Below are 26,658 nucleotides of genomic sequence, written 5' to 3'. Positions count from 1 at the left end.
AGAGTCAGCTAGAAACTCAGGTAAGGCCAGTGGGCCAGGAAGTTCTGGGGACACATGCAGGCATCCTTTATGTATTGATATGAATACAAGTCTCCATCCAGTGCTAGAGTGGCCCAGGCAGGACTTTACTAAGCCAGAGCTGACCCTCAAAACCTATTCTCATGGCCCAAGTCTGATCTCAGGGATCACGGGGAGCTTGTCAACTCCAGAGCACTTTATCTCTTGCATTTTAAAGTCAAAAGAGACTAACTCACTTCAACTCCTGAAATAAACATCTAATTTTTGTTCCTTAGGACCTGCTCAAGAAAGCCTGATCTGGTCACCCTCAGGTCCCTCCTCATCTGATGGTCTGTTCTCATTGATACTATTAACATTTCTGTCTCCTCCCATGAGTTCTAGTTTCCTTTCTGTTGCTGTGATGAAACTCTATGGCCAAAAGCAATTTGGGGAGGAAAAGGTTTGGTTTATTTTACAGTTTATAGTCCACCATGAAGGGACATCAGGATAGGAACCTGAGGCAGGAACTGAAGCAGAGGTCATGGAGAAACGCTACTTACTGACTTCCTCAGCCTGCTTCTTATATATCTGAGAACTACCTATACTGGAGTGACACTCCCCATGGTGGGCTGGGCTCTCACATGACAATCATGAATCAAGAAAATGCCCCCACAAACCTGACTACAAGCCAATGAGGAATTTTTCTCAATTGAGAGTCCTTCTTACTAGATGATTCTATCTTATTTTGTTGGCAAAACAAAACCACACCACACAGCACACATGTGGGGTGCTCTTTCCTTGTGTTTCTGATGTCCACAGCATTATCTACCTCTGTAGTTTCTCCAAATTCAAGATTTAAATATCAGGTTGGGTGTTGGTTCTTGGGGTTGACTAGTCCCTTTAACAATTGATAAATTCAGAGAAAACACTCTTTATGTATCCTATTTTGTTGAGTCCAAAGTGTTGAACCTAATTCACTTTCTAACCTAATTTGCATTATCAAAATAATCTTTTAATGTCTCTCAACCGTATATACTTTGTGCCTCTTAGTGGAATTCTTTTCTGAATCTGTTAACAAGGAAATCCATAACTATATCTATTTATATTTTGAACTCGTACAGAGTCCAGAGAAGGAAATAATATTAACAGAGTAAGCAGGAAGTACAAGTAAGTGGTTTCCAAAATATTTGAGAAATGACAGAAACAGCTGGCTACCTGAATAGTCATCGAATGTTCCTCTGTATTGTTGGGGCATCCATCTTTGGCCTACAGGTCCAGAAAGTATGACAAACTTACCTGTGAAACAGGTTATTCTGACGGACTGTGTTTCCTTGTTTTTACAAAGTTTAGCAATTTTGTCTTTGTTTCCTACTTCTCCAATTGGGACAGCATTCTGTCATCAGTCCAGGCAAGGGCACTTTCTTGTCCAATGACTAACTTTTATGACAAGGAAAGTAAACTCCATATGGAGTTTCTTCAATTCCCATCATCATCTCTGAAGTGAATGGTGCTGCCAGGAGCAGAAATGATTCATTGTCACAAAAAGAGAACCTATGTTATTAAAACATCTTAAATGCCATATTCTGTAAATCTCTAAAATGTTTGAGATGACTTGTCTATCTGAAATATATCTCTGCTTGACCTTGAAACATACCCAATATGACTACAAGTTTGATTTTAATAGATGACTAACTACTACCCAACATTTCTTTATTATCCTAAATAATTTGTAATAATAACTTCCAAGAACTAGAAATTTGCATTACATTGTTAAATAAGTTGTATAGGTACAATACCATGAACAAGATTAGAAGCATATGTATAGTATGTTCTAACAGAAAATATTAAAATTGTATCAATATACAATAATCTATATCAATGCAAACTATTTAAGACTATTAGTTTCTTTTTGCTTTAAAAGTAGATTCAATAATCTATCCTTATCCTATTATATTTATATCCCATTTTTTTCTTTTCAAAGCAAGAACTCTGAATCTAATCTCCTTAGTTCAACTTTTTTCCTGACCCTTACCAATAATAACTTGTAATCAACCACACTAAATGATGACAAATATCCATAACCCAATGAAAGACTAAGAAACCACCTACCCCTACCCCATGAGAGCATTATGTTCTTAAGTTTACTTCCTGTTGTCTGATGACAATGGCATCTTTAGGGGCTCCTGAAAAGGAAAATTTGAATTGTCAAGTCCTGGGAAAGGAAGCTCTATCATTTGTTATTCAGTCTCTGTATAATGAGAAAGTACAGGGCTTGTTTCAAGTCCTGGCTATAGCAGTCTGTTATGCTGGATCATCTCAGCTATCTAACTTGAAATTGTTCTGAGCAGTTTGTAGTCCAAAGCTGATCTTTAGGTGATGTTTTCAGCTTAGTGGTGTTATCATAGTCCTGGTGGAATCGTCATTGTGGCACCTATCCTCCTTTTGGAGACTCCAAAGGTGGCTGCTCGGCATGGTCTTAGGTCTCTGCAGAAAATTTAAACATTTTAAATGTCATATGCAGCAGATCTCAAATAGTTTAAAGGACCATACTTTGTTATGTACATCCTGAGTACAAAAACATAATCCCTAGTTAACTGATAGAGACTCAAAACCAAAATCATGTACAGGAGCCTAGATGAAGCATGTTTCTAGAATTAGTTAGTACTCTAATTGACCATTAATAACTTCATAAAAAAGTTATATATATAATCTTATAAATTTTGATATAATACTTATACCTTAAGAAAAGCTGTAGCTGGGTTATGGTGGCACATACCATTAATCCCAGAACTTGGGAAGCAGAGGCAGATGGATCTCTGTGTGTTCAAGGCCAGCCTGGTCTACAAGAGCTAGTTCCAGGACAAACTCTAAAGCTGAAGAGAAACCTTGTCTCAAAAAAGCAACAAAAGAGAAGAAAGAAGAAGAAGAAGAAGAAGAAGAAGAAGAAGAAGAAGAAGAAGAAGAAGAAGAAGAAGAAGAAGAAGAAGAAGAAGAAGAAGAAGAAGATCAAGAACAAGAACAAGAAGAACAAGAAGAACAAGAAGAAGAACAAGAACAAGAAGAACAAGAAGAACAAGAACAAGAACAAGAAGAACAAGAAGAAGAACAAGAACAAGAAGAACAAGAAGAAGAAGAACAAGAACAAGAAGAACAAGAAGAACAAGAACAAGAAGAAGAACAACAAGAAGAACAAGAAGAAGAAAAGCTATTAAAAAGTCAAAAAAAAAAACCCCAAAGGGTTAAGAGATTAGTGGTGATAAAATAATTCCAAAATTTTGGATTTCCTTCTGTCCCAAATCAGTTAGCTCTTCTGATGTGAGACAGAGATTTTGGATTTTACTTTAACAAGCATGCTTAGGTTTAGAGAAAGAGACAAAAGCCAGGTTTAATTTTCAATTGAACTAGGATTATAAAAAATACCATTTGAATTATGTGTCTGTAGAGAACAGCAGAAACAAGCATTTGAGAAAATTTATGAAATTTTATCCTGTTGGAGATATAATATACCAATAGACCAATTACTCTTTTTCTTGGGACAGTATCTTTTGATGGTTCTTCACATGTCTCATTTGTTCAGTGGTCTTCAGATTCCTTAGTTGGAAGCCTTCATTCTCTGTAAGACAAAAGTAAAACCACTCTCCAACCTTAATTTTGGGTAGGTTCCCTTTTGGCAAGTTATGTAGGATCAAATGAGAAGCATTTCTTAGTCATATAAGTTAGTTAGATTGACTGTCATGCTGCTTGATGAACTATCACATTTTCTAATCAAGAGGTCTCTTTTGATTGAATATAATCTTTATAATATTTACTTTATTGCTTTTCCTGGAATTTTTGTCTTATCTCTTCTACAGCTGTTCTATAATCAATATTTTTTCTTTACAATAGGCATTAGATACTTTAATTGCTCTGGGAAGGAGTTTCCTTCGATTACAAGAAATGACTGAACCAAATATGGCATGGCAGCCTGCGAGCATCCCCTCAAGGCATTTCCTGACTTCAAAGGGTTACTTTGACTGTGCCTTGTTGATTTATATTCACTAGTCCAATGCCTGCCTATGCCACCTTACGCCATCAATAAGTATGACAAGCAAGGATAACTATTGACCTGTAATTCTAAATACCTACGTATCTTAAAGACTTAGACTTCATATTAAAAAAAAAATTAAACAATCTTTAAACAAATGTGCAGCAAATAAGGACAGTTACTTCAAAATGTAAGCAATATATAGATAAGTATCTTGATCAGAGGTCGAAATATATAGTGCAATATGATAAATATATTCTAAAGTTGCATCAATATACAAATAACTTAAGCAGATGTAAAAACATGCATGCATTAAATATGGCAGAATAACTGTTTAGATGTAATACTGTGGATTGTCCAGCAGGTGTCACAGTTGTGGCAGTAAGGCAGGTCTAGATCAGGGACCTATGAGACTCAGCAAAAATTTTTAAAAGCGGCACACCTTCATATGGAGACAATTGAGTCAAAGGACTCAGAGCTTGCAAGCAATTGCCAGCTGTGAAGTTACGGGTGGATTTTGGGACAGTGGTTCTCATGAATCCAATCTGGGAATGCAAGCCTGTGTTCTAGGTGCAGGTATAGAGCTCAGCCTGATCAGAGCAGGCCAAACAGCAGCTGTATAAGAAGCAGATTTTAGCTTGGGTAGTAACAATGAGCCACAGGGGTAAGAGAAGCCACGGAGGTGTTGCCGCAGGAATCTGCAGGCATCAGTTACTCAGCTACTTAGCTGGCAGGACTGAGCCACACAGGGGTAGGAGGGCTAGAAATTACCAAGTCCCTACTGTGGATCAGCCAACCCAATCCTTGCTCAGCTGCAGAGGGTTAGTTCAGCTCCATGGGGTGGGAGGATGCCCTAGCGGGTCTGAGCAAGGACAGGCAATGTCATGGGTTCAGGCCACATGGTCGCCAAACTGTACTAGTACCAAAGAGTTCCACAATAGCCCAGAAAGGAGTATTAACAAAGGTTTATTTATTTGGGGATAAACTCACAGTAAGGGTAGTGATCCACAGTCATCTGTGAGCACTGGGAACTGGAACCGAATCCAGCAGAAAAAAGGGTCACATATGCTTTCATGCAGTTAAAGTACATGAGACCATGCCCAGAGTGGGCCAGTATCTTAAAGTCTATTGGCTGAAGGAGTTCCCACAACACAGGGGCTGCTGGAACCAACAAGTGAGAGCTGGGATTCTGGCAACAAGGCTCCAGCCACTATGCAGTTCAGAGGTTGGGAACAGAGCAGGTTGTTAGCTATAAGAATCTAATCATTTATAACAGAAATATCTTTGTGTATAACTAATTCATGGGAAAACCCAGTGCATTTTAGTTGCAGAAACAAGATACCAAAGTGGGTGGAGAAAAAGCCATGCACTGTTCTAGAATAAAGTGAAATGTGTCTGTGCAGGTCCAAGACATCCCATATTGAACATTGAGGTTTTTAGACGTCCTGAGCTTCCGGTGACCTGTGGTACTGCTAAGGGGACTCTGTATGTGGAGAAATTTGTGCAAGGTGAGTTTCAGATCTTCTGTGCTCTTCATCTAGACAATAGCACCTTGTAGGGGGTGGGCACCTGTGTTGGGGGTGTCTCATCCCAGAGTCAGCTTGTGGAACTCGGGATATTGGCAATGTCACCTCCATTACCGAAGTGAGGGTTTGAGGTCAAGTAACCTAGGAGAAGAGGGCGTGAGAGGCCAAGTCCAGAGAAGCCAGAAACTCTTGACGTTGCTCTCCTTTTGGGGAAACACAGGGTGCAATCAACCACCCCAGCAATGAAAGTGTGAAAGACTTTCTTCCAAGGAGCTGCCCAAGCCCAGGACCAGGGTTATGAGTTATGCAGGAACCTATCTGCATAGCGCACACCAAATCCAGATACCCACAAGTATAGCAGGTCTCAAGTGTGAAATGAACTCTTTGTAAATGGTTGGTGCATAGAGATTCATTCTGTGTTTCTGTGAGTGACAGAAGCACTCTACAAAGCCTCATTTGCAGACTCCACCCAAAGTTCCACTGTGCCAGGCAGCATTTCTCAGGAGAGTCGTAGGCTGCTGTGTTCATTCTTTTCTGCACTAAACACAAGAGAGGAGCAGGAATGGGGACATTTTTCATATTTTCTCTTTTTTTCTCCTTCTTGTAGTACTGAGATTAAACTCAGGGCCTTGTGCATGTGAGGCAAACGCTCTCTCACTAAGCTGTACCCTAAGGTGCAATTTTGCAAGTTTAAATGTCATACGTCCCTGGCCTATCAGGATACTTCCCCTTCCCCCTGTGAAAAAGGCCAATAAGAAACCTGTTTAGCCTCTCAGACCAGAGTAAGCCCTAACACACCAGGATGGGAAGTATATGTGTCTGAGAAAGTCAGCATCAACTTTTGTGGGTCCATTAGCTGTAACCTCTGTCTAACTTTAAGCTGAGTAAGAAAAAACAGAGGATTTGGATTGGAATTTGGATACACTCAAACCTCAGCTCTCTTGGAGTATTAGTCCAGTGTTCTTTGTTCTACTGAAATATTCAGTCAAGCTGCTCTATTTAACTTACAGATTTAGAGGCTAAAAGGCCAAGATCAGATAGCCTCATATGTTGGCCTTCTACAAGAGCAGCAGTGCCCTTCACCACTGAACCGTTTCCCTAGCGCCAAAGTAGTTCTTTGTTAGCAACAAATAACTTGGAAGTATAATGTCACAGAAGTAGCTGTGATGACAGCTTCCTCATGGCTGGATTCACGAGAGTCCAGCAGGGAAATTTCTGCCCTCACTCACCTTTCTGAAATGCAAGTTGGACCTACACTGGGTCACAGTAAAAGAAAGAGTAAGAATCCTGGTCACGTATTAGAGTCATTCCTTTTGACAATCTTTTAACATTACAGTAGAATGCTTTTAAAGGTAATGCCAAAGCTGGAGAGAGCACTTTGTGGTTAAGCACACTGACTGTTCTTCCAGAGGACACCAGGTTCAATTCCCAGCAACTACACTTGGCTCACAACCACCTATTACTACAGTTCCAGGAGATTCAATGCCATTTTCTGGCTTCTGTGGACAATAAGAACAGATGATGTACCCAGACACCCTTACAGACAAAACACAAATACACATAAAATAGATGGATTCTTTTTAGGAAAAGCATAAAGGATAACATCAGTGGTAGTCATTCTCTGTGCTTGCCTATCAGGATGGGTGTGGGGCCCCTGATGACTGAGAAGGAAATGCACATTCTCCTGAGACTAAACCTCAGCTCCAGATCCAGGATATTATGAACAAGAGCAGGTGTTTTCATAGCTGGCTGCTCAGTTGGTCTTGGTCTTACAGGCATCTATGAGAAGAGTATCCAGACTGAGAATGGAGAGTGGCTCACTCTCAGGGAGTTTGAAATCAGAGGAAACCGTGAAAGATCCAAGAACTGGAGGCAAAGCATACATTGTGAAGGATGGAACCTGGGATGCTTAATAAAGGTATTCTGGTGGTAGATAGCTTCCATGGCTCCTGGGTAAAATGGTGAATTAAAAGCTTCTATGTGACAGACAGCTTCAATTATTCTGGGGTGAGACAACAGGTTAGAAGCTCTTTGGTATGACTGGTAACTTCAATCAAGGTGTAACTGACGTGTCCAGATGTTAGCAGAATGACTGCGTAAACAATACCATAATGATTTTTCTTAGACAGGTTCCATGGCATGGGTTGTTGTCAACTTGCCAGACATGGGTGTTACCTCAGCTGTCTTGTGTTATAGCTTAATCCCCTTTAATGTATTAACTTCCATTTTTTGGATGGTAGGAGAAAAGCCTTTAACCTTTATCATTAACTAGTTGCAGAAAATTTGGTAGCATGGATATAATTAAATTTAAATTAAAATATAATTGAAATTAAATATAATTGAAATTAAATTTAAATACAATTGAGTGCCAGTGATGAAAACAATATATGGTTGCATAGCTGAAAATAATGCACACATGTGGGTGCCTGCTTTACAGTTACAGAATGTTCCAGCAGTTCTTCTTCCAGGTCGGCGTCTCATGCTTGTGCTTGACAGCTGAGTATTGTGGGTCAGACCTGTAATCCTAGCACTTGGGGATGCTGAGGCAGGGAGAATGCTCAGAGATCAAGGATGGCTTACATTCTGTAGTGAGTTCCAGGACAGGTTACAGAGTAAGGCCTGCCTCAACTCCATCTACCCAAAAATAAAAGTAAAAGAAGGGAAATAATTTTGAAATAAGTTCTTTGCTCTTCATTTTTATCAACGCTGTAAATTGGGATAACTGGGAGATTTCCTTGAAAGCTGGACCAATTTCCTTCTATGTAGGGTACACAGATGTTTCTGGCACATATCTCAGATGTCCTTTCCCTGTGTCATCCTCACAATAAAGCACAAAAGTTTGCTCATCAAGTATTGGCTGAGCTGCATCTGAAGCCATGGGGAGTACAGGTGTGAGCCCCTGGCCAGGGCAAGGCTGCAACTTCATATCCTACCTGCAGTTACTGCTGTCCCGGAGAGGAGTCTGCAGGAAATGGTGCTGGAGATAAGGGGGCATGGCTATTTCAAGGTTTAGGACAAAAACCGTGTCATGGATCAGTCTTCCCTGAGGTCATAGAGGAAGACAGTTCGGGACAAGTGTAGAATTCAGCTTTCTATGCAGGGAAAGAAGAGTGTGAGAAACCAGCCCTCAGTGTGTCTAAAATCTGTTGACGATCAGGTGGCATCCCTTGTCTGAGCTCACTGTGAAAATCACCAGGACAGGAAAACTGGATCTAAATGTTTCCTTGACTCACTGTGGGGCACATGAGAAGTAATTTCCATGAAGACAGTTTGTATTTAACAAGGTTACATACAGACAGAAATATCTAGAAGATGGTGAGAAATCCCTCACTCACAAACTAAAAGCAAAGACCCTCCCATCATTAACTCTCTGTCTTTCAGGGAAAAATTCTACCAGACTCACCTAGGACAAAGGGACAGGTAATTATCCCAAGATCTCCTGCTCTGATGTCTCAAACTATTGTCTAAAAATTATTTGTTTTCCATCTCTGTGCCCTTGTAAGTTTCAGAATTGACCGATTTGTATTTGATCAAATTTGATTTATTCTGTGGTGCTTATATAGTTGTGATTTCACAAGCATAAGAGGCCAGGGCTGCTTTGAGCTTCAAAATACTTGAGATAGAGATGGGAACAATCCTTGGGAGCCATCAAATAAATGATCTCTTCTGCTTTCAGAGGGAAAACCGAAGAAGCCCAGAGTGAACAAAGAAAAACGTAACTGCCCCGTAATCTTTTGCCATGATGTCAGAGGCCATTAACTACAAATTATTAGTTGTTCATCTCTGCCATGTTATAGTTGTTAGATTCACTGATGAAAATAAAAATTGATTTTATAATATGGTATTGTTGTGGTTGGTATTTTAAAATATTGTACAGTATAAAAGACCAGTTCTCCAGTTAACATTTGAGACTGAGGTAGGAATGACTCATAACAACAGTAAAACAATGGACTGACAATATGGCTCAGGAACTAACTGTACTTGCTGCCAAACCTGATGACCTGAGTTCAATCACCAACAACCATATGATGGAAGAAGAAAACAGGTTTCAAAATTTGTCCTTTTCTCTCTACCTGAGTGTCACATGAGTGTCTATACACATGCATAAATAAAATGTAATTTTTAAAACTCTAAGGGCTGGAAAGATGGCTGTTCCAAAAGAACTGGTTTATTCCCAGCATTCACATTGTAGCTCCCATCCATCTGTAATTCCAGTTCCAGGACTTCCCATGCCTTCTTCTGACCCTGAAGGCACCAGATTTAGATACAACCACACTTCTTTTGTTCCTCTGCTATAGATAAGACATTGAGTTCTCATCTCTGGAATCTGGATAGCTCATTGGATGACTGAGGCAGATGCTGAGGTTTCTGGTCCATGAACCACTACTTAGGAGGCAGAGATCTCACAAAATGACTGTCGATTAGAACCTCTCACAATGTTTAAGCATTTAGCCCTCGGATCCAGTCTAGACTTAGTGAATTGAAATTGATGTTATTAGGGTCCTAGTTATTTGTTGTTTTCTCCATTAGTGTTAAGGATCAAAACTATGACCTCATTTATGCTAGGTTGAACATTCTACCATTGAATTTGAATTACACTCTAAAGTCTGGAATTATGTTTAATTCCATGAGTAATTTTAATCTATAACATGTTGATGATTACTGCTAAATAAGAGAACAAATTTCTTGTTTAAAACAAGTGGGTAGTTTCAAAGCCTGCCATGCCAGGAGACAGCATCAATACCCACCATGGCCCATGGTGACAACAGAGGCTTCCAGAAGCTATGCAATGACCAGAGCCTTAGCTTCAGCCCCAATGACACCAAGAGAAGCAATCAGCAGAGACAGGATACCATGTGCACTTGGCGGAGTGACCACCAGAACCGTGGGACCAGTTGCATCAAGAGGAGATATCAACTGAACCTTGGGTCCATCTGAATCTGGAGGAGTGATCACTAGAGGATCAGCCCTGCCTGTACCTGAATGAGTATTCAAGGGAGCCATAGTCGCAACATCACCAATTGAAGCACCGACTCCACACATACTGATTAGAGAATGAAATGGGTAGACAACAAGGGGAAAATACACTAAACAACAGAAAGAGCCATACAGCATCACTAGAAACTGGTGGTTCTACAGTAAGAAAACCAGAACATCCCAACTCAGATGCAGCAGAAGAAAATGACACTAAAAATAACTTTATGGAGATGACTGAGGTACTGAAAGAGGAAATGAAAAAGTCCCTTACAGAAATGGAAGCAAAGATGAACTAAAAATTGGAAGAGATTAATAAATCCCTTAAAATAAACCCCCAAAAAAGCAGTCAAACAGGTGAAGCCAACAGTCCAAGACCTAAAAATTGAATAAAAGGCAATAAAAGAAAACCCAAACCAAGAGAACTCTGGAAATGAAAAATCTGGGTAAATGATAAGGAACTATAGATGCAGACATAAACAACAGAATACAAGAAATAGAAGAGAGAAACTCAGGAGTTGAAGCTATCATAGAGCAAATAGATTCATCATTAAAAAAAATGTTAAGTTCCAACTAATTCTTAACACAAAACATCCATGAAATCTCTGACACCATGAAAAGACCAAACTTAAGGAAAATAGGGAAGAGGAAAAATAAGTCCAGTTCAAGAACACAGAAAATAAATTCAACAAAATCATAGAGGAAAATTTTCTCAACCTAAAAAATACTTACCTATAAAAATACAAGAAGCATACATAACACCAAATAGATTGGACCCAAAAAAAGTTTCCTCAACACATAAAATTATAACTCTAAACATACAGAATAAAGAAAGACTTTTAATAGCTGCAAAGGAAAAGGCCAAGTAACATATAAATGCAGACCTATCAAAATTTAGCCCGACTTCTCAATAGAAACAATGAGAAACAATGGTCAGGTGTTATGCAGACACAAAGAGACCACAGATGCCAACCAACCAAGACTATCATATCCAGCAAAGCTTTCAATAACCATTGACAGAGAAAACAAGATATTCCATGACAAAACCAGATTTAAGCGATGCCTATTCTCAAATCCAGCCCTATAGAAAGTACTAGAAGAAAAACTCCAACCCAAGGAAGTTAGATACATCAACAAAAACATAGGCAATAGATAATCCCACATGACATATCCCTAAAATGAGAAACACACACACACAATACCACCAACAATAAAAAAACAAAAATAACAGGAACTAGCAATCACAGGACATTATTATCCCTTAATATCAATGGACTCAGTTTGCCTACAGAAAGATACAGGCTAAGAGATTGGATATGAAAACAGAATCCATGTTTTTGCTGTATACGAGAAGCACACCTCAACATCAAAGACAGACATTAACTCAGAGTAAAGGGTTGGGAAAAGATTTTTATAATCAAATGGTCTGGGGGAAAAAAAGCTGGTGTAGTTATTCTAATATATGACAAAATAGACTTTAAACTAAAAGTAATCAAAAGAGATGAAGAAGGTCATTTCATATTCATCAAAGAAAAATCCATCAAGATAAAATCTCAATTCTGAACATGTATGCCCTAAATACAAGGGTACCCTCATTTGTATAAAGAACTATTGCTAAAGCTTAAATCACACAGCAAGCTCCACACATTAATAGTGGGAGACTTCAGTATCCCCACTCTCGCCACTGGACAGGTCTGCCAGACAGAAGGTTAACAGAGAAATAAAAGAATTAAGAGATGTTGTGACTCAAATGGGCCTAACACACATCTATAGAACATTCAACCCAAACACAAAAGCACATTCCTTCTTCTCAGCACTCCATGGAACCTTCTCTGTTGACAGTGATTTCTGTCTCACCTGGTCCCACACCTGTTCGATTCCAAATAACACATAGAGGTTTACACATTTGTTGACAGAGGTTTCTGTCCTGCCCAGTCTTGCAGCTATTCAGCCCACCCCCACAAAAAAATTCACAGAGGTCTATACTAATTATAAACTGGTTGGGCTATTAGCTTAGGCTTCTTATTAACTAATTCTTACATCTTATAGTAACCCATAATTCTTGTCTGTGTTAGCCACGTGGCTTGGTACCTTTATTAGTGAGGCATTCTCATTTTGCTTCCTTCATGTCTGACTTCCCCTGTGACACTGCAGATTTACTCTTTCCTCTTCCCAGAATTCTCCTGTTCTCATTGCCCTGCCTCCATTTCCTGCCTGTTTGCCCCACCTGTATTTCCTGCCTGACTACTGGACAATCAGGATTTTAATAAAATACAAGTGACAAATCTTTACAAAGCACAAGACCATTGCCCCACAGCCCTTCTCTAAAATTGACCACATACTCAGAAACAAAGCAAACCTCAACAGATAAAATAAAATTGGAATAACTTCCTGTATCTTATTGGATCACCATGGTTTAGGTTAGAATTTCACAACACTAATTGCAGAAAGCCCATAAAATCATGGAAATTGAACAATACTTAACTAAATAACTTCTAGATAAAAAAAAAGAAAGGAAGAAATTAAAGACTTCCTAAAATTCAATGAAAATGACAGCACAACACTCCCAAACTTAGGGGAAAAAATGAAATGAAAACTGTGATAAGAACAAAGTTCATAGCACTAAAGACCTACATGAAGAAACTAGGGAAATCCCACAGTAGTATATTAGCAGAACTACTGAACAGTCTAGAACAAAAGAAGCAAGCACATCCAGGAGGAGTAGACAGCTGAAAATAATCAAGTTTAGGGGTGAAAGCAATAAAATAGAAACAAAGAAAACAATACAAAATATCAATGAGACAAAGAGTTGATTCTTAGAGTAAATCAATAAGATATAGAAACCTTTATCCAAACTAACCAAAAGGCAGAGAGAGAATATCTAAATTAATAAAATCAGGAATGAAAAGAGGGACATAACAACTACATGGAGGAAATCCAGAGAATCATCAGGTCATATTTTAAAAACATGTACTTCACAAAATTGGAAAATGTAAAGGAAATGAACAAAATTCTGGATAAGTAACACATACCAAAATTAAATCAAGTCCAGATAAACCAATTGCGTAGACTTATTACAACTGATCATCTGGCGTCTCCTCCTGATGTTATACAGACACCTGCTACCTTTTATTCTGCAATAGGGATTTCAGTACAGATTGATAACACTATGTATCTAAAACTTTTATGTCTTTTTATAAAATGAAAAATCATATAAACTTCAGAGAATAGAGAGTATCATGAAAACTGGATTCATTTCTCATGGGTCAAAGGACTCCAGAGCAATACAGTCTGAGTTCCCTCACCTTTCTATTCCTGAGGATGGTATTTCTTCTCTCTCCAGGTCTTGGGCCTTCTCTCCTCCCCAATTTCTAGGAATATGGGCCTAAAAGTTCTAATGTAGTATTTTCCTTTAAGTTCATAAATTTTAACTTCTGTCCCTAGTCCACATTTGTCTCAACAGGTTTTCACATGGCTGACAGACACATCCAAATGTCAAGTAGTTACTATGACCTGTTACAAATGACTGTGAACCCTGACTTGCTGAACATTGGTATGGACCAATCCAGCTGATGTAAATGCTGTCTCTTCAGCTGGTCAGTGAATCAAATGCTTCTAAATTCCCTCCTTGCCCTTGACAAACATTCTAGCCTTCCAGAGTCCTGACAACAACATCCTAGGATCAACAGGATGCAATCACAGAAGAGAATGCATAGTCCCTTGTCCCATGTTGGAACTTTAGACAAAAAGAGAATTTCTTATTATAGGGTACCTGAGATATACTTTTCCCCATTCCAATTTCCTTCTAGATAAGAAATTCTGTCAGCCATCACAGGGCTGTTGGCCCTTCTGCTTCTGCTGATTACTTTTGGCTTTTGCATCACTGAAGCCTTAAATAAATGATATTTTCTGTCTGGGTACCACTAAGCTGATGATACTAAAATCCCAGTATCAGATCCTTAAGAGGGATGCTAAAAAGAAATCCCACACTAGCTCAGAATTGACTATAATCGAAGGTTATTTATTTAGTGATAGACTCACAGAACACAGTCCTCTGCTTGAGCAGGGAATCCAGCAACCAAAAGAGAAAGGGAGCACATACTTTACATCAGCATTTATAGTATACAAGGCCACGTCCAAGTGGGCAGGTAACTTAAAGGCTACTGACTGAAGGATTTTCCTACAGCACCTCCCCTTTTGTTTAAATAAGAGAGTTCTAAGCCTAATACAAAACTATATACAATAAGAACAAATATCAAGTATAAAAATTAGAACTACAACTAGCATAAACAATATTAAGCAAGAAACGTGATGTTTCAGTAATTATCCTATCCAAAGGAATATACGTCTTGTATTATAAATAACTTTGTCAAGTCATGAGAAGAAAGTAACTATGACTATTTAGTCTTCAATCCTATTAAAGACCCGAGAAGGAAAATAATATTACTTGAGTAAACAGGAAGTGCAATCAAACAACTTCTAAAATGTACAACAAATGACAGAGACAACTGATTACCTGGACAATCATCCAAAGTCTCATTTGCAACATTGGAGCAACCAACTTTGGTTAAGGCCTAGAGTAACTGACAGACCATTTTCAGAGGCAGGAAATTTTTCAAAACTGTCTTACCCTGTCTGGGAAGGATTTGACAGTCTTTTATTTTCTATCCTGCTTGTCATGTCCAGACATGCATTTTATCAATGGTTGATGCATGGTCAGTTCCTTGCCCAAAGGCCAGTTTTGCCAAGAAGAAAACAAGCTCCAAGTGGAGTGTCTTTGGTACCTAACATTCTCTCAGGAAACAGATCAGTGCTGCCAGGAGAAATCATGTCACATGTCAACAGAACCCTGAGTTATTTAGATGCCATCTTCTACAACTCTTTGAAGTGGTTGAAGATTACCTATCTATGCAAATACAATCTCTATGTATCTAAAGAACCTGATTAGTCTAACTATAACTGTGACAAATATTGATGGCTATTGACCTATAATTCTTAATGCCTATATAACTTAAAGACTAAGACTTCACATTAGAATATTAAAAAATTTTTAAACAACTGTGCATCAAATGAGGACAATGACCTCAAATGTAAACAATGTATAAGTACCTTGATCAGAGGTAGAAATGTATTTTACAATATGATAAATACATCCTAAAATTGTATCAATATACAAAATGTCTTAAGCAGAGTTAGAAGCATGTATGCATACAATATGACAAAATAACTTTGCCTAGATATACAAACATTGTAGACTAAAATTGGAACATATTCAATATAATTTAAGTTTGTATCAATATACAGGAATCTACACAAATGAAAATTGCCTATAAATAATAGTTCACAAGTATGCACTCTATTACTCACTATCATTATTACTGTGATTAAGCTCACACTAATCTATTATCCCATCCAGTTTCCCTTTTTTTCCAAAAGGCTACATAATTTCCCCCAACCCCAAAACCTACACCAATTATAATCAACCCCTAATTGATGTCCCTAACCCTGAGGACAAACTCTGTTGGGAGAGGGGGCATTGTCTTCTAGAATTACTTGGAGCTGTCATGGGGGTGATGTTCTTTCTATGGTATCCTGTGAAAGTAAAATGATGGTTAAGTTTCAAGATTACTGTCTGGTATAAAAGCAAATAGTGTCTGAGTATTCGGTAGGGTTTTTCTGAGGTTCCTATTTAGAGCTCTGGCCAGAAACTTGTAAAAAGGTGCACCATTTCAGCTAACCAAGTTGGAACCATCTTGAGCACTTGGTACCCAAAACAGGTCTTATAGTAGTGCTATCAGCATCATGACATCATGTCAAGCATGTCTGCTTCAGTGGTTAAATTCTCTGTGACTATTCAAATCATGTCACCATATAATGTTTGACTTATATGAACTATTAGATCAGGTGTTATCCCAACACCTCGTCTTAGACTGAAAATGTCTCCTAACAATATTTGAAAGTCATTTAGAGTCCACAATCAGTCTCTCCTAATTTATGCCTTTGTGTTCTAATCTTCTGTAAACCTATTTTATAACCTAGGTAATGGCAGAATCTCCTCTCTATATTTTTTCAGAGGCAATTTATAATCCTTATTTTGACAAAACTTTCTTCAAACATTCTTTCTAAAGTATCTGCGTTTGAATCAGATAGCAAAATGTCATCCATGTAATGGTAAATTATAAGATTTAGAAAATTTTTTACATATTATTTCCAATGGCTGGCTTACAAAGTATTGGCATAGGGTGGGGCTATTGAGTATTCTCTGTGGGAGGATGGTCCACTTGTATCTCCTAGTAGGCTGAGAATTATTATAAGTAAGAACTGTGAAGGCAAATTTTTCTCTGCCTTTTTCTGGCAAGTATATATTGAAGAAACAATCTTTTAAATCAATAACTATAAGAGGCCATCCTTTTGGTAATAGAGAAGGCAGAGGAATTCCAGATTGTAGAGGGCCCATAGGTTGAATAACCTTGTTGACAGCTCTTAGATCTGTCACCATTCTCCATTTACCAGATTTCTTTTTAACAACAATACAAGGGAATTCTAAGGACTACTTGATTCTTCAATATGGTGAGCATCTAGTTGTTCCTGTATAGCTGTTCTAAAGCCTGCAGTTTGTCTTCTGTTAAAGGCAACTGTTTTTTTTAATTATTAATGATGCAAGTGCACTTAGACATTGCTTATTATCGAGACACACACACAACTTTATTGACACATGGCAATCACACACACACATTGTACTTACTGTGACAGCTAAAGGCAACTGTTTAACCCATATTGGTTTCTCAGTTAATCATTTTAAAGGTAGGGGCATTAGTACCTCTAAAGGTTTGCTAGTTGCTTTGTATTCTTGTACAGCCTGAATGGCTCATGACCTTTGTGTATAGTACCTTATACTATTCTTCCCAGAAGTATGTTGTACAGCCTGAATGGCTCATGACCTTTGTGTATAGTACCTTATACTATTCTTCCCAGAAGTATGAGTTTCTGGGACTGCAGGAATGTTGATCTTGGTATTCCATTGCTGCAGCAGGGCATGACCCCATAAATTCACTGCAATATTAGCCACATGTGACCTTAGCCTTCCTCTCTGTCCTTCTAGTCCTATGTATTCAACCCACCTCATGCTTTTTTTCTTCAAAGATAGGGTTCCAATTTCTAGGACTTGAACATCTGCCTCTTGAAGAGGTCAATTTGGATGCCAAAATTCTGGAGTAATGATACTCACATCTGCACCCTTGTCTATCAAACCCACAATTACAACACCATTTATATGCACTTTTAGCTTTGGTCTTTGATAATTTATAGAAGTCTGCTAGAATATACATTTCCTATTTTTTATTGGAATTTTTTATTTATCCTCCATGTTTATTTCACCATTCAGAACAGTATGTTTTTTTACAGAAAGCTCTGGATTTTTTTTTAATTTTCCTGGTGATACATGTCCTCCACAGTGACTGGGAATGACTGGACAACTTTTGACTTGGGGGCTTGTGAGAGACCCCCCCCCCCCCGAGGAGTTTCCCATTGGTATCAGATTGCCTGTCTGCCTTTTGTTGATCTGCATTTATTGGTCCAATGTGTCAGCCTTTGCCACACCGTCTATGTAATCCAGAAAGTCAATGCCATTTATTTTTGCCATTCTGAGAGGAGACATTATTTCTAGGAATTCCTTGTCTGAAATCCCTTCTCAGATGTTCTATTCTACCACAATTAAAATATTTGGCATTTTGACATCTCCTCATGTTGCAAGGAGGGAGACTTGTTTGTTCCTGGCCCGCCTGGCTATCTTACACCAGAAATAACCACACAGAAACTGTATTAATCAAATCACTGGTTGGCCCATTAGCTCTAGTTTCTTATTGACTAATTTATATTAATTTAACCCATCTCATTTAATTTGTGTTTTATCACATGGTAGTGACTTACTGGATAAAATTCCCAGCATCTGTCTCCGGTAGATCCATGGCATCTCTCTGACTCTGCTTTCTTTCTCCCAGAATTCAGTTCTGTCTTCTCTGCCTACCTAAGTTCTGTCCTATCAAGCCAAGACAGTTTTTCTATTTATTAACCAATACAAGCAACACACAGAGATGATTCCCACATCATCCTCATACCTTTGCAAATTACTTCTACACAAGAGTCAGTATCATAGTCAAATATCTCAATGTTCATTGTATACAGGATCCATTCATCCATTGGTGCTGATCTAACCTCTAAAGGCCCAAGTATCTTTTTGCATTCTAAGTTGGCATTTTCAAAATCCAGAGGTTCAATAAGTACTTATCTAGCATCTGGGACTGTTACTCCTATTTGCACAGCCTTAGTTAATCTTTGTAAAAAAGTCACTAAAGGATTCTCTCTAGCCCTGTTTAACCCTGGCATATAATTCAATTCATTTTCTTAGTTCTTGAATCCTGTCCCATGCATTTAAGGCTGCCTTGTGGCATAGGGACAAGATTTGTTCATCATAAAAAACTTGAGCCTGTGGGTCAGCATAGTGCCCTCACCTAGAATTTGATCTTGGGAAGTCTCAAGTTCTTTTGCTTTTCCCTGTTGTTCTAAAATTTTTGCCTCTTCTCTCAAATAACATTTCCACAGTAATTGCGGCCCAACATCCAGGACTGCTAAAACTAACTGAAGCTAGTTGTGCAAGGTAGCCTTCTTGCTAGAAGCCCTTGCAAATGCTGAATGCAAGCTGTAAGTTGACATTGCTTGTTTAATTTCTTTCGGATCATTCATTCCTATAGGTATCCATCTACCTTCTTTGCATCCTTCTGGGCATTTAGAACTTGATGCTTTTTCAAAGTAGATTACAGGATAAGAAGCTAAAACCCTGGGTAAATCATCTCTGATGGGTACTTGCCATGTTAAATGCTGTCCTTGTACCTTCTTTCCCTGCTCATCAGCTCCAATAATTTCCTCAATCATTTCAAATCTTTTTATTACTGTCTTTTGTAAAGCCTGAATCTCCTGGCTTCTCTATATTTCTAGTGATTTCATTGAGGCACCTAACCTTTGGTCCTCATCTGCACATGTGATTCCAAGGTCTGAAGTTTTTCCTTTAAAGATAACATCTGATCCTTGGACATTATTTGAATAGCATGCAGATTTCCTTCTTGGAGAGATACTGTATATACTAAACTATCATAACTTTTTAACCATTTCTGATTGTCAAATTCTGTTGGGATGTGAGTTATTCTGTCATAACTATGCTTCAGCTGCTGTGCCGCGCATCCAGACACAATCCATTGCAACTTCTGAACATTTGGTTTGGAACATTTGTTCGATGAATATTCAGTTAAACATTTGGATGCAAGTTCTTGTCAGAAGGTCAATACATGATCATTTATCTTGGAATGTTTCTGAATACTTTCAATTCCCTCTGTTAAATCTATATATTTTAGTGCTTGAACCCCTCTTTTGCTTCCAGCTCCCATTCTGGCTGCTAGACTCTCTGTTTCCTGTTTGTGATGAGACAACTGTTGTTTGGGATGGTGATCTGTAAGTTTTTTTCCCCTCAAATAATTAACCTTTTTATTATCCATAATTCTTAACTGGTGTGGGATTGTTTGGCAGATTCAAAATTCAACAGTATTAATTCTTTCAGATAATTTCTCAGTGCCCTTTGACATGGATTGAATTTTGTCTGTAAAATTATGGTTATCCTTTTCAATAGCATTAATTATTTCAGGTAACTTTTGATTTTCAATGGTATTAATCCTGTCAGCTAGCGGTTCATTATTAGTCTGTATAAACTGTATCATTTCTAAAAATGTCTCATTTTTGGTTTTGTTATAAAAATCATCTCTTTAAGGATATAATATGAAGAAAAAACTGAGTCCAATATCCAACAAATAGATTTACCACAATAACCATATAAGCCTTGCAAAATACAATCCATAGTATCAACAAAATGTTATTAAAATTTTGCATGATAGTGTTGTCTGTTATCTGTGTTATAAGAGCCAGTAAATTGTTTTAGGTGTAATAATCTTTATTGTCCAGCAGGTGTCTCGATTTCAGAATCACGACCAGTGGTGGCACAAACAGTCCTGTAATGCATTGCTTTTCTGCCTTGGTACTGGTTAAATACTGACAAATATGCTCTGCTTGGCAAATTGAAAGCAATTAAATCAATTCCAATGAACCAAGAAGTCCAAAACTCATGATCAGGGAGCACAAATCAGAAGCTGCACAATTCGCTGCATCAGAGGGAACGCGGCAGTAGGGGGAAAATGTGGGCTCGCTTGGGAAATTTCCAAGTCACAGTGCACTTAACTCTGTTGTGGTGAGGGTTTTACAAAAAGCTGCTTAGTAGGTAAAAGCAAGCCAGGTGGATGGGGGTGGGAGATCTTCTGGGTCATTCACCATTTGGTTTTAGACTGGTCCACCCAGTAGGTGTGGAGTTGGGATCCACATAGGGTGCTAGATGAAGAGGGACACTAAAAAGAAATCCCACACTAGCTCCAAGTTGAGTATAATAAAGGGTTATTTATTTAGGGGTAGACTCACAGATCACAGTCCTCTGCTCGAACAGGAAATCCAGAGGGAGTGTAGGCTTTACTTCGGCATTTATGGTAGAAGAGGCCATCCACAAGTGGGCGGGTAATTTAAAGGCTACTGGCTGAAGGATTTTCCTACAGCAAGACCCTGAACCAAACCCATGACACATAAACTTGCAGATGGCACCTACTGAATAAGGGGAGGCTAACTTTGCTATTAGTAATGGGAATTGGTCTCTGTTTAGGCCAACCTCTGCACGATTATTCCCATCTTTGTAATCTCACTCAGAATCCAATGGCTGCTGGCTTTCTGAACCCACCAGATGACACCTGTTAGCAATGTGCCTCTGGTTTGACTCTTAGTGTTAATACTCGGGTTTTAAGTCAGACTAAAGATTTCTGAGTCCTGGTGCAGTCAGAATATTCTACTACCCTGATGATAAAATCTTTTGCCAATTAAAAACATGACTAGAAGAGAAAAAAATGAGAAGTTATCACAACTGTCTTGTACCCACCCTCCTAGGCATCTGCATAGCTGGAGCCATAGGTACCAGAATTTCAGCTTTGGTATTAGAAGAAACAAAATTACACGGCCTTGAGAATGGCAGTAGATAGAGAGGTTGCTGCCCTAGAAAAATCTGTTGTACATTTGGAAGAATCACTCTCCTCTCTGGCTGAAGTACCTATTGTACCTTCAACAAGTGGGCCTATGCAAGTCCTTAGGAGACTAATGCTGTTTTTATGTTAACCATTCTGGAGTTATTAAGGACCCAATGGTATTACTTAGAAGTGACTGCAAGACAGACAATGAGAAAGCCAACAAAATAAAGGATGTTATGAATCCCCATTTAGCAGTTCATCATGGTTAACTACCCTCCTACCAACCCTAGCTGGGCCCTTAATCTTCTTACTGTTGGCTCTAACTGGTGGACAATATATAATAATGCCTTGGTCAGGTTTATCAAAGAATGTATCTCTATGATCTCACTGATGGTTTTAAAATAACAATACAAGTCTGTAAGCAAACATCTTCAGGATTTGAGGTGATGCACTACTCAAGGTGAGAATGAGAAGGCCAAGGAAATAACCTGACAGACTCCTAATAAATCAGTTTAGAACTAGAGCTCAGTTCCTGCCTCTTGAAACTGGACAGACAGTTTCTGAGCAAGCCATGAACAAAGGGCAATCAATAGCCAATGCCCCCAACAAGAAGGACAAGGAGATAGACCATACCAGGTTTGACCCAGCCCCCCCCCCAGTATCTCAAGGCAATAACCACATAAGGACAGAGCCTGGGACTTGTCCAGATTTGCCCAAAAATGGAAAAATAAAGCCCTAGCCAGCCCCTGCTAGTTCTTACCAATTAGCAATGTACTAATATGATTGTCATGCACATAGGCCAATCCCAGACAGGATCATCTAATTGCTTTAGAATTCCTTTAGCTGCATATAAAAGGAGCCTGTGAGCTACTCCTGAGGTCTTCAATTAGTTTTTGTGTCAGATATGTGGCCCCAGACATGCTAGAACTCTTACTCTAGAGATAATAAATGCTCTTGCTGATTGCTTACGTGGATGATGGGACTTCTCTAGGACCCTAACAATGACTGTAACCTGAATCCCTTGGAAAGTAAAGACTACTTAGTATGTGTCTCAAACAAGGACCAGACTGATGCTATCACCCCATCTCCTTCAGCAAAGAAGAGGAATTCTCAGACTTTGCAGAACATCACATCAGTTTTGTAAAGATGGCCTGTACTAACTCCAGTTCAAAGTCTAGAGCCATCTGTGACTTTTCCAGAGGTGTTTTCCCTACTTTACTGAAACTGACTCATTCCTGTGAGTGTGCAAGCACAAGAGTGTGTGGTTCTGAGCTGGGTCTCACCTCCTAAAGGCACGCTTCATGTCTGCTGCTGCTGGGTAGGGGCACTTGTGTTTCCTGAGTGGGTAAAGCAGCTCAGAGGACTTTGTCTGATCTCCAGAACCGGGCTGAGTGTGGGAATAACCAGGATTCCTATGCTGTGTTCAGTGAGGAATAAGGAAGCTTGGTTTCTTGTTCCTGAAGAAGCACTTGAGACTAGTCTGTTACTTGGGTAGTGATTTTGGATGCTATGTGAAAACCCAAACAGTCTGAGACCTCTGCAGACGGAAGAACTCAGACTGGATTGGGGAGAGAGGTCAGAACTTGTGAGTCGGCTGACCAACAATCAACCTCCTGCTTCCTATTACCTGATTTTGAGAACAGTCACAGTCTTGTTCGGGACAGTCTGAACTTCAGTAGGAGACTTTCTAGCGTGTAGAATCTAGAAAAACAAAAAGCATAAAACAAACAAACAAAACCCAGAACAAACAGAATCTCATGAGAATGAAGAAGCTTCAAAAAGAGAAAGTCAAGGGCCTGGCTGATGTCCAGGTGTTCTGTTTAGAAGTCCATCTGAACTGTTGTCACTACAGCTTGGCATGGAAGCTACCATGGATACCCAAGGTCCTTCATTCAGCACAGCTCCACACTTCACGGGGTGGATACCCTCTAGGAGGATTCATGGATGAGGGAGCCAAAGACTATCAATAAAATGTCTTCATTCTCTTTGCGTTTCTATTCTCTTTGGAGAGAGCTGTGTGGACTCAAGGGGAAAGAGGATAGTAAAGATCACCCAAAGGGAGGCAGGAGTGTATTGAAGTAGGGATTCAGAGTACTTTCTGATGGTCTCACATGAAACACTTCTTTACGTCTAATTATTCACTTCAAATGTCACCATATCTATTGTTAAAACTGTTTGATACTCTAAAGTGTTTTAAATTATGATCCAGTGAGAACTATGTGCTTAGAGAAGACTCCAGGTCACCACCATAAGACTTCAGGGTGAGGGACAAAATGACTTGACTTCTAGTGTGATAGGGCCTCCCTGGTGCTCACAAGTTGAATGTAGCTCTCTGGGAAGGAAGATGGGATTTTCCAGGAGGTGTGGATGAGCCAGTTTCACTGTAACTCCCTGACAATTTGAACCAAGAGTTTCTGTATAGGCAAAAATCTCATTTATGCTCATGAATTGTCAAATATTAAGATTATGCGATAGCTCAGAACATCTATCAAGAGTCCCAAGTGTTTCCATAGCTTGTGAAAAGGATTTTTGGTTCCCATTATTGACAGTAGAATCAAAGTCTAAGGAGCCTACTACTTGTAACAACCACTAGGAGGGTGGTGTAGAGCTTGCTGGAGCCCACTCTATCTAGAAAGTGGCTACTGCCCTTTGATAGTGATGATGGCTCAGTGGTTAGGATAGTGATGATGGCTAAGTGGTTAGGACAGTGATGATGGCTCAGTGGTCAGGTCAGTGATGATGGCTCAGTGGTTAGGATAGTGATGATGGCTCAGTGGTCAGGACAGTGATGATGGCTCAGTGCTTAGGATAGTGGTGATGAATCACTTGGTAGGAACACTGTGTGATCTTCGAGAGGACCGGGGTTCAATACCCAGTACCCACATGGCAGCTCACAACTGACTGTAACTCCAGTTCCAATGGATCTGACACTTTCATACAGACATAAGTGCTGGCAAAACACCAATGCACAGAAATGAAAAAGGTAAATAAAATAATAATTTTTAAAAAAGAGGAAGGGGAGGAGGGAGTTCGCCAGCTCTTTCCTTGCTGTGTGCTGTGCACATGACCAGCCTCTGTGGCACGGGATGTAAAGGAAAGGCAGCTGTGACGTCAACGGGCTGCAGAGTCTCTGGGTCTCCCATCTGTACCCAGGACACAGGGAATCTCTGTCCTTGTCCACTTGATGACACAGAAACTGAACTGAAAGGCTATGGGAGATGATGCAGACTAGAGGTAGGGACTCCCCGGACATGAGAACCTGGACCAGCATCCTACCTCCTCCTGAGCGTTATCAGGACCCTTGGTTTCTTCAAACGTGTTTCTCATGGATGGTCCTCAGGTTTCAGAAGATGGCAGGTGGACCTCATGTGTGCCCCTGTCCTTGATTTTCTCCTTCACTGCCTTGGGATCTCTTCCCCTTCACACTTCCACCTAGAACTATTCATGTTTCCTCCTTTATCTCCCCAGCATCTCACACAGTTCAAAGCCTGTGACATCCAAAGCTTCACATTCCTTACCTTACTCTGGGAGGTTCTAAGCAGAGGTCAGGCTGTTAAGTGAATTGGCTCAGTCTCAACACAGTCTCTAAGAGCTTAGATGTTTCTACCCAATGACCACCGGGCCCTGAGAATAATTGCATATGATGATGGAATTGCCCAGGACTTCCTTTTGGGGAATATTCTTTTTAAGTGTGTGACTTTTGTTTATGCTGCATTTGTTTAACTCTGTGAAGTTGTGTTACTGTGCCTGTCTAAAGCACCTGAACGTCCTAATAAAGAGCTGAACGGCCAATAGCAAGACAGGAGCAAGAATAGGAAGGGCTGGCAGACAGAGGCTATAAATAGGAGGAGAAAGAAGAGAAAAGGAAGGGGAAAGAGAGGGAGGGGAGAACAGCAGGGGCTAAACACCCAGCCCATAGGCAGCCACGGAGTAAGAAGAAAAGTAAGATAAAAAGAAGGGAACAGGAAAAACCCAGAGACAAAAGGTGGATGGGACAAATTAAGTTAAAACTGACAAGTAACAAACCAAGCCAAGGACGAGCATCTATAACTAAGAATAAGCCTCCAAGTGTGATTGATTCGGGAGCCAAAAGAGTAAAAGAGCATCACAGTACAGCTTCCAGCCTCTCCTCACCTGCTTCTCAGGTAGAAGTGAACTTGAGGAAAGAGGCAGGCTAAGGCTTAAACAAGTTTAGAGCCTCATAGCCCCAAGTTTATCATTTTCTCCAACCTTGATCCTAGACCATCTGACAGATGGGCAACATGAAGAGACAGGATGAGGATCAAAATACTGTCTGGGGCTAGAGATGGCTCAGCTGTTAAGAGCTTTCTACTTTTACAGAGGACCAGGGTCTGGTCCCTAGCACCTACATCTGGTGACACAGCTGCCTCTGAATCCAGGTCCAGGGATCCCACATGGTCTTCTCACATCATTAGCCACATGCACTCATGTATGCATATCCCATATGGAAACACACATGCATGATTTATAATCAAGTAAAGTCATTTTCAAAAGTTTTATTCCTGATATAAGCAGAATTGGAGACCTGACTAAAATGTGAGACAGTGAAAGGAGCCCTGAAATCTGACCTCAGGCCTGGCCTCAGGCTGCTGCTGTCAATCAGCCCCACACCTGCCTGTCCCTGTGCATTTGAGCTAAGGGTGAGAACAGAGCCCTGGTCTGAGCAGGCAAGAAGACTGCTGGAGACCTAACAGGACACAGGCTCACCCAGTCCCCTGGTTCCTCAGAGAGAGCAACAGAGAGGAACCTGGTGTATCCTGATGATCCCTCAGGGGCTTCGTGGAAGGACTCCCTGGAGGTGTCTGCCCATCTCTCTCTAGGTTCACATCTCAGAAGGGTGGACAAGTTTTTGCCTTTAAGACCTGGTGGCCACAGTGGCACCTTCCTTCCACCCTTGATTTTTAGGCTGGGATGACAACGCCTCAGTCAGTGCTCTGACCCAGAGTATCTATAAAGTTGGGGGTCTCCCCCTACAGCTCCACTTCCGTTGAGGTATGAGGGAAAGCTTCTC

At 39.8% G+C, this 26,658-nt stretch overlaps 1 protein-coding gene across 1 annotated transcript in view; it reads left to right on the top strand.

Annotated features, from left to right (window-relative positions):
• Positions 1–26,658, top strand: part of LOC130869283 (nuclear autoantigen Sp-100-like) — a 104,892-nt gene that overhangs the window by 15,794 nt on the left and 62,440 nt on the right. The window contains exons 6-10 of the mRNA XM_057761285.1: positions 294–347; positions 5,425–5,529; positions 7,323–7,465; positions 8,929–8,967; positions 9,224–9,246. Of these exons, the coding sequence (XP_057617268.1) occupies positions 294–347; positions 5,425–5,529; positions 7,323–7,465; positions 8,929–8,967; positions 9,224–9,246 (364 nt within the window). The remainder of the gene's footprint in view (positions 1–293; positions 348–5,424; positions 5,530–7,322; positions 7,466–8,928; positions 8,968–9,223; positions 9,247–26,658) is intronic.

The sequence above is a fragment of the Chionomys nivalis genome, chromosome 2 (genome assembly GCF_950005125.1).
Source record: "Chionomys nivalis chromosome 2, mChiNiv1.1, whole genome shotgun sequence".
Lineage (NCBI taxonomy): Eukaryota > Metazoa > Chordata > Mammalia > Rodentia > Cricetidae > Chionomys > Chionomys nivalis.
The sequence above is the reverse complement of the archived record's forward strand: the minus strand, read 5'-3'. Positions and strand labels throughout refer to the sequence as shown.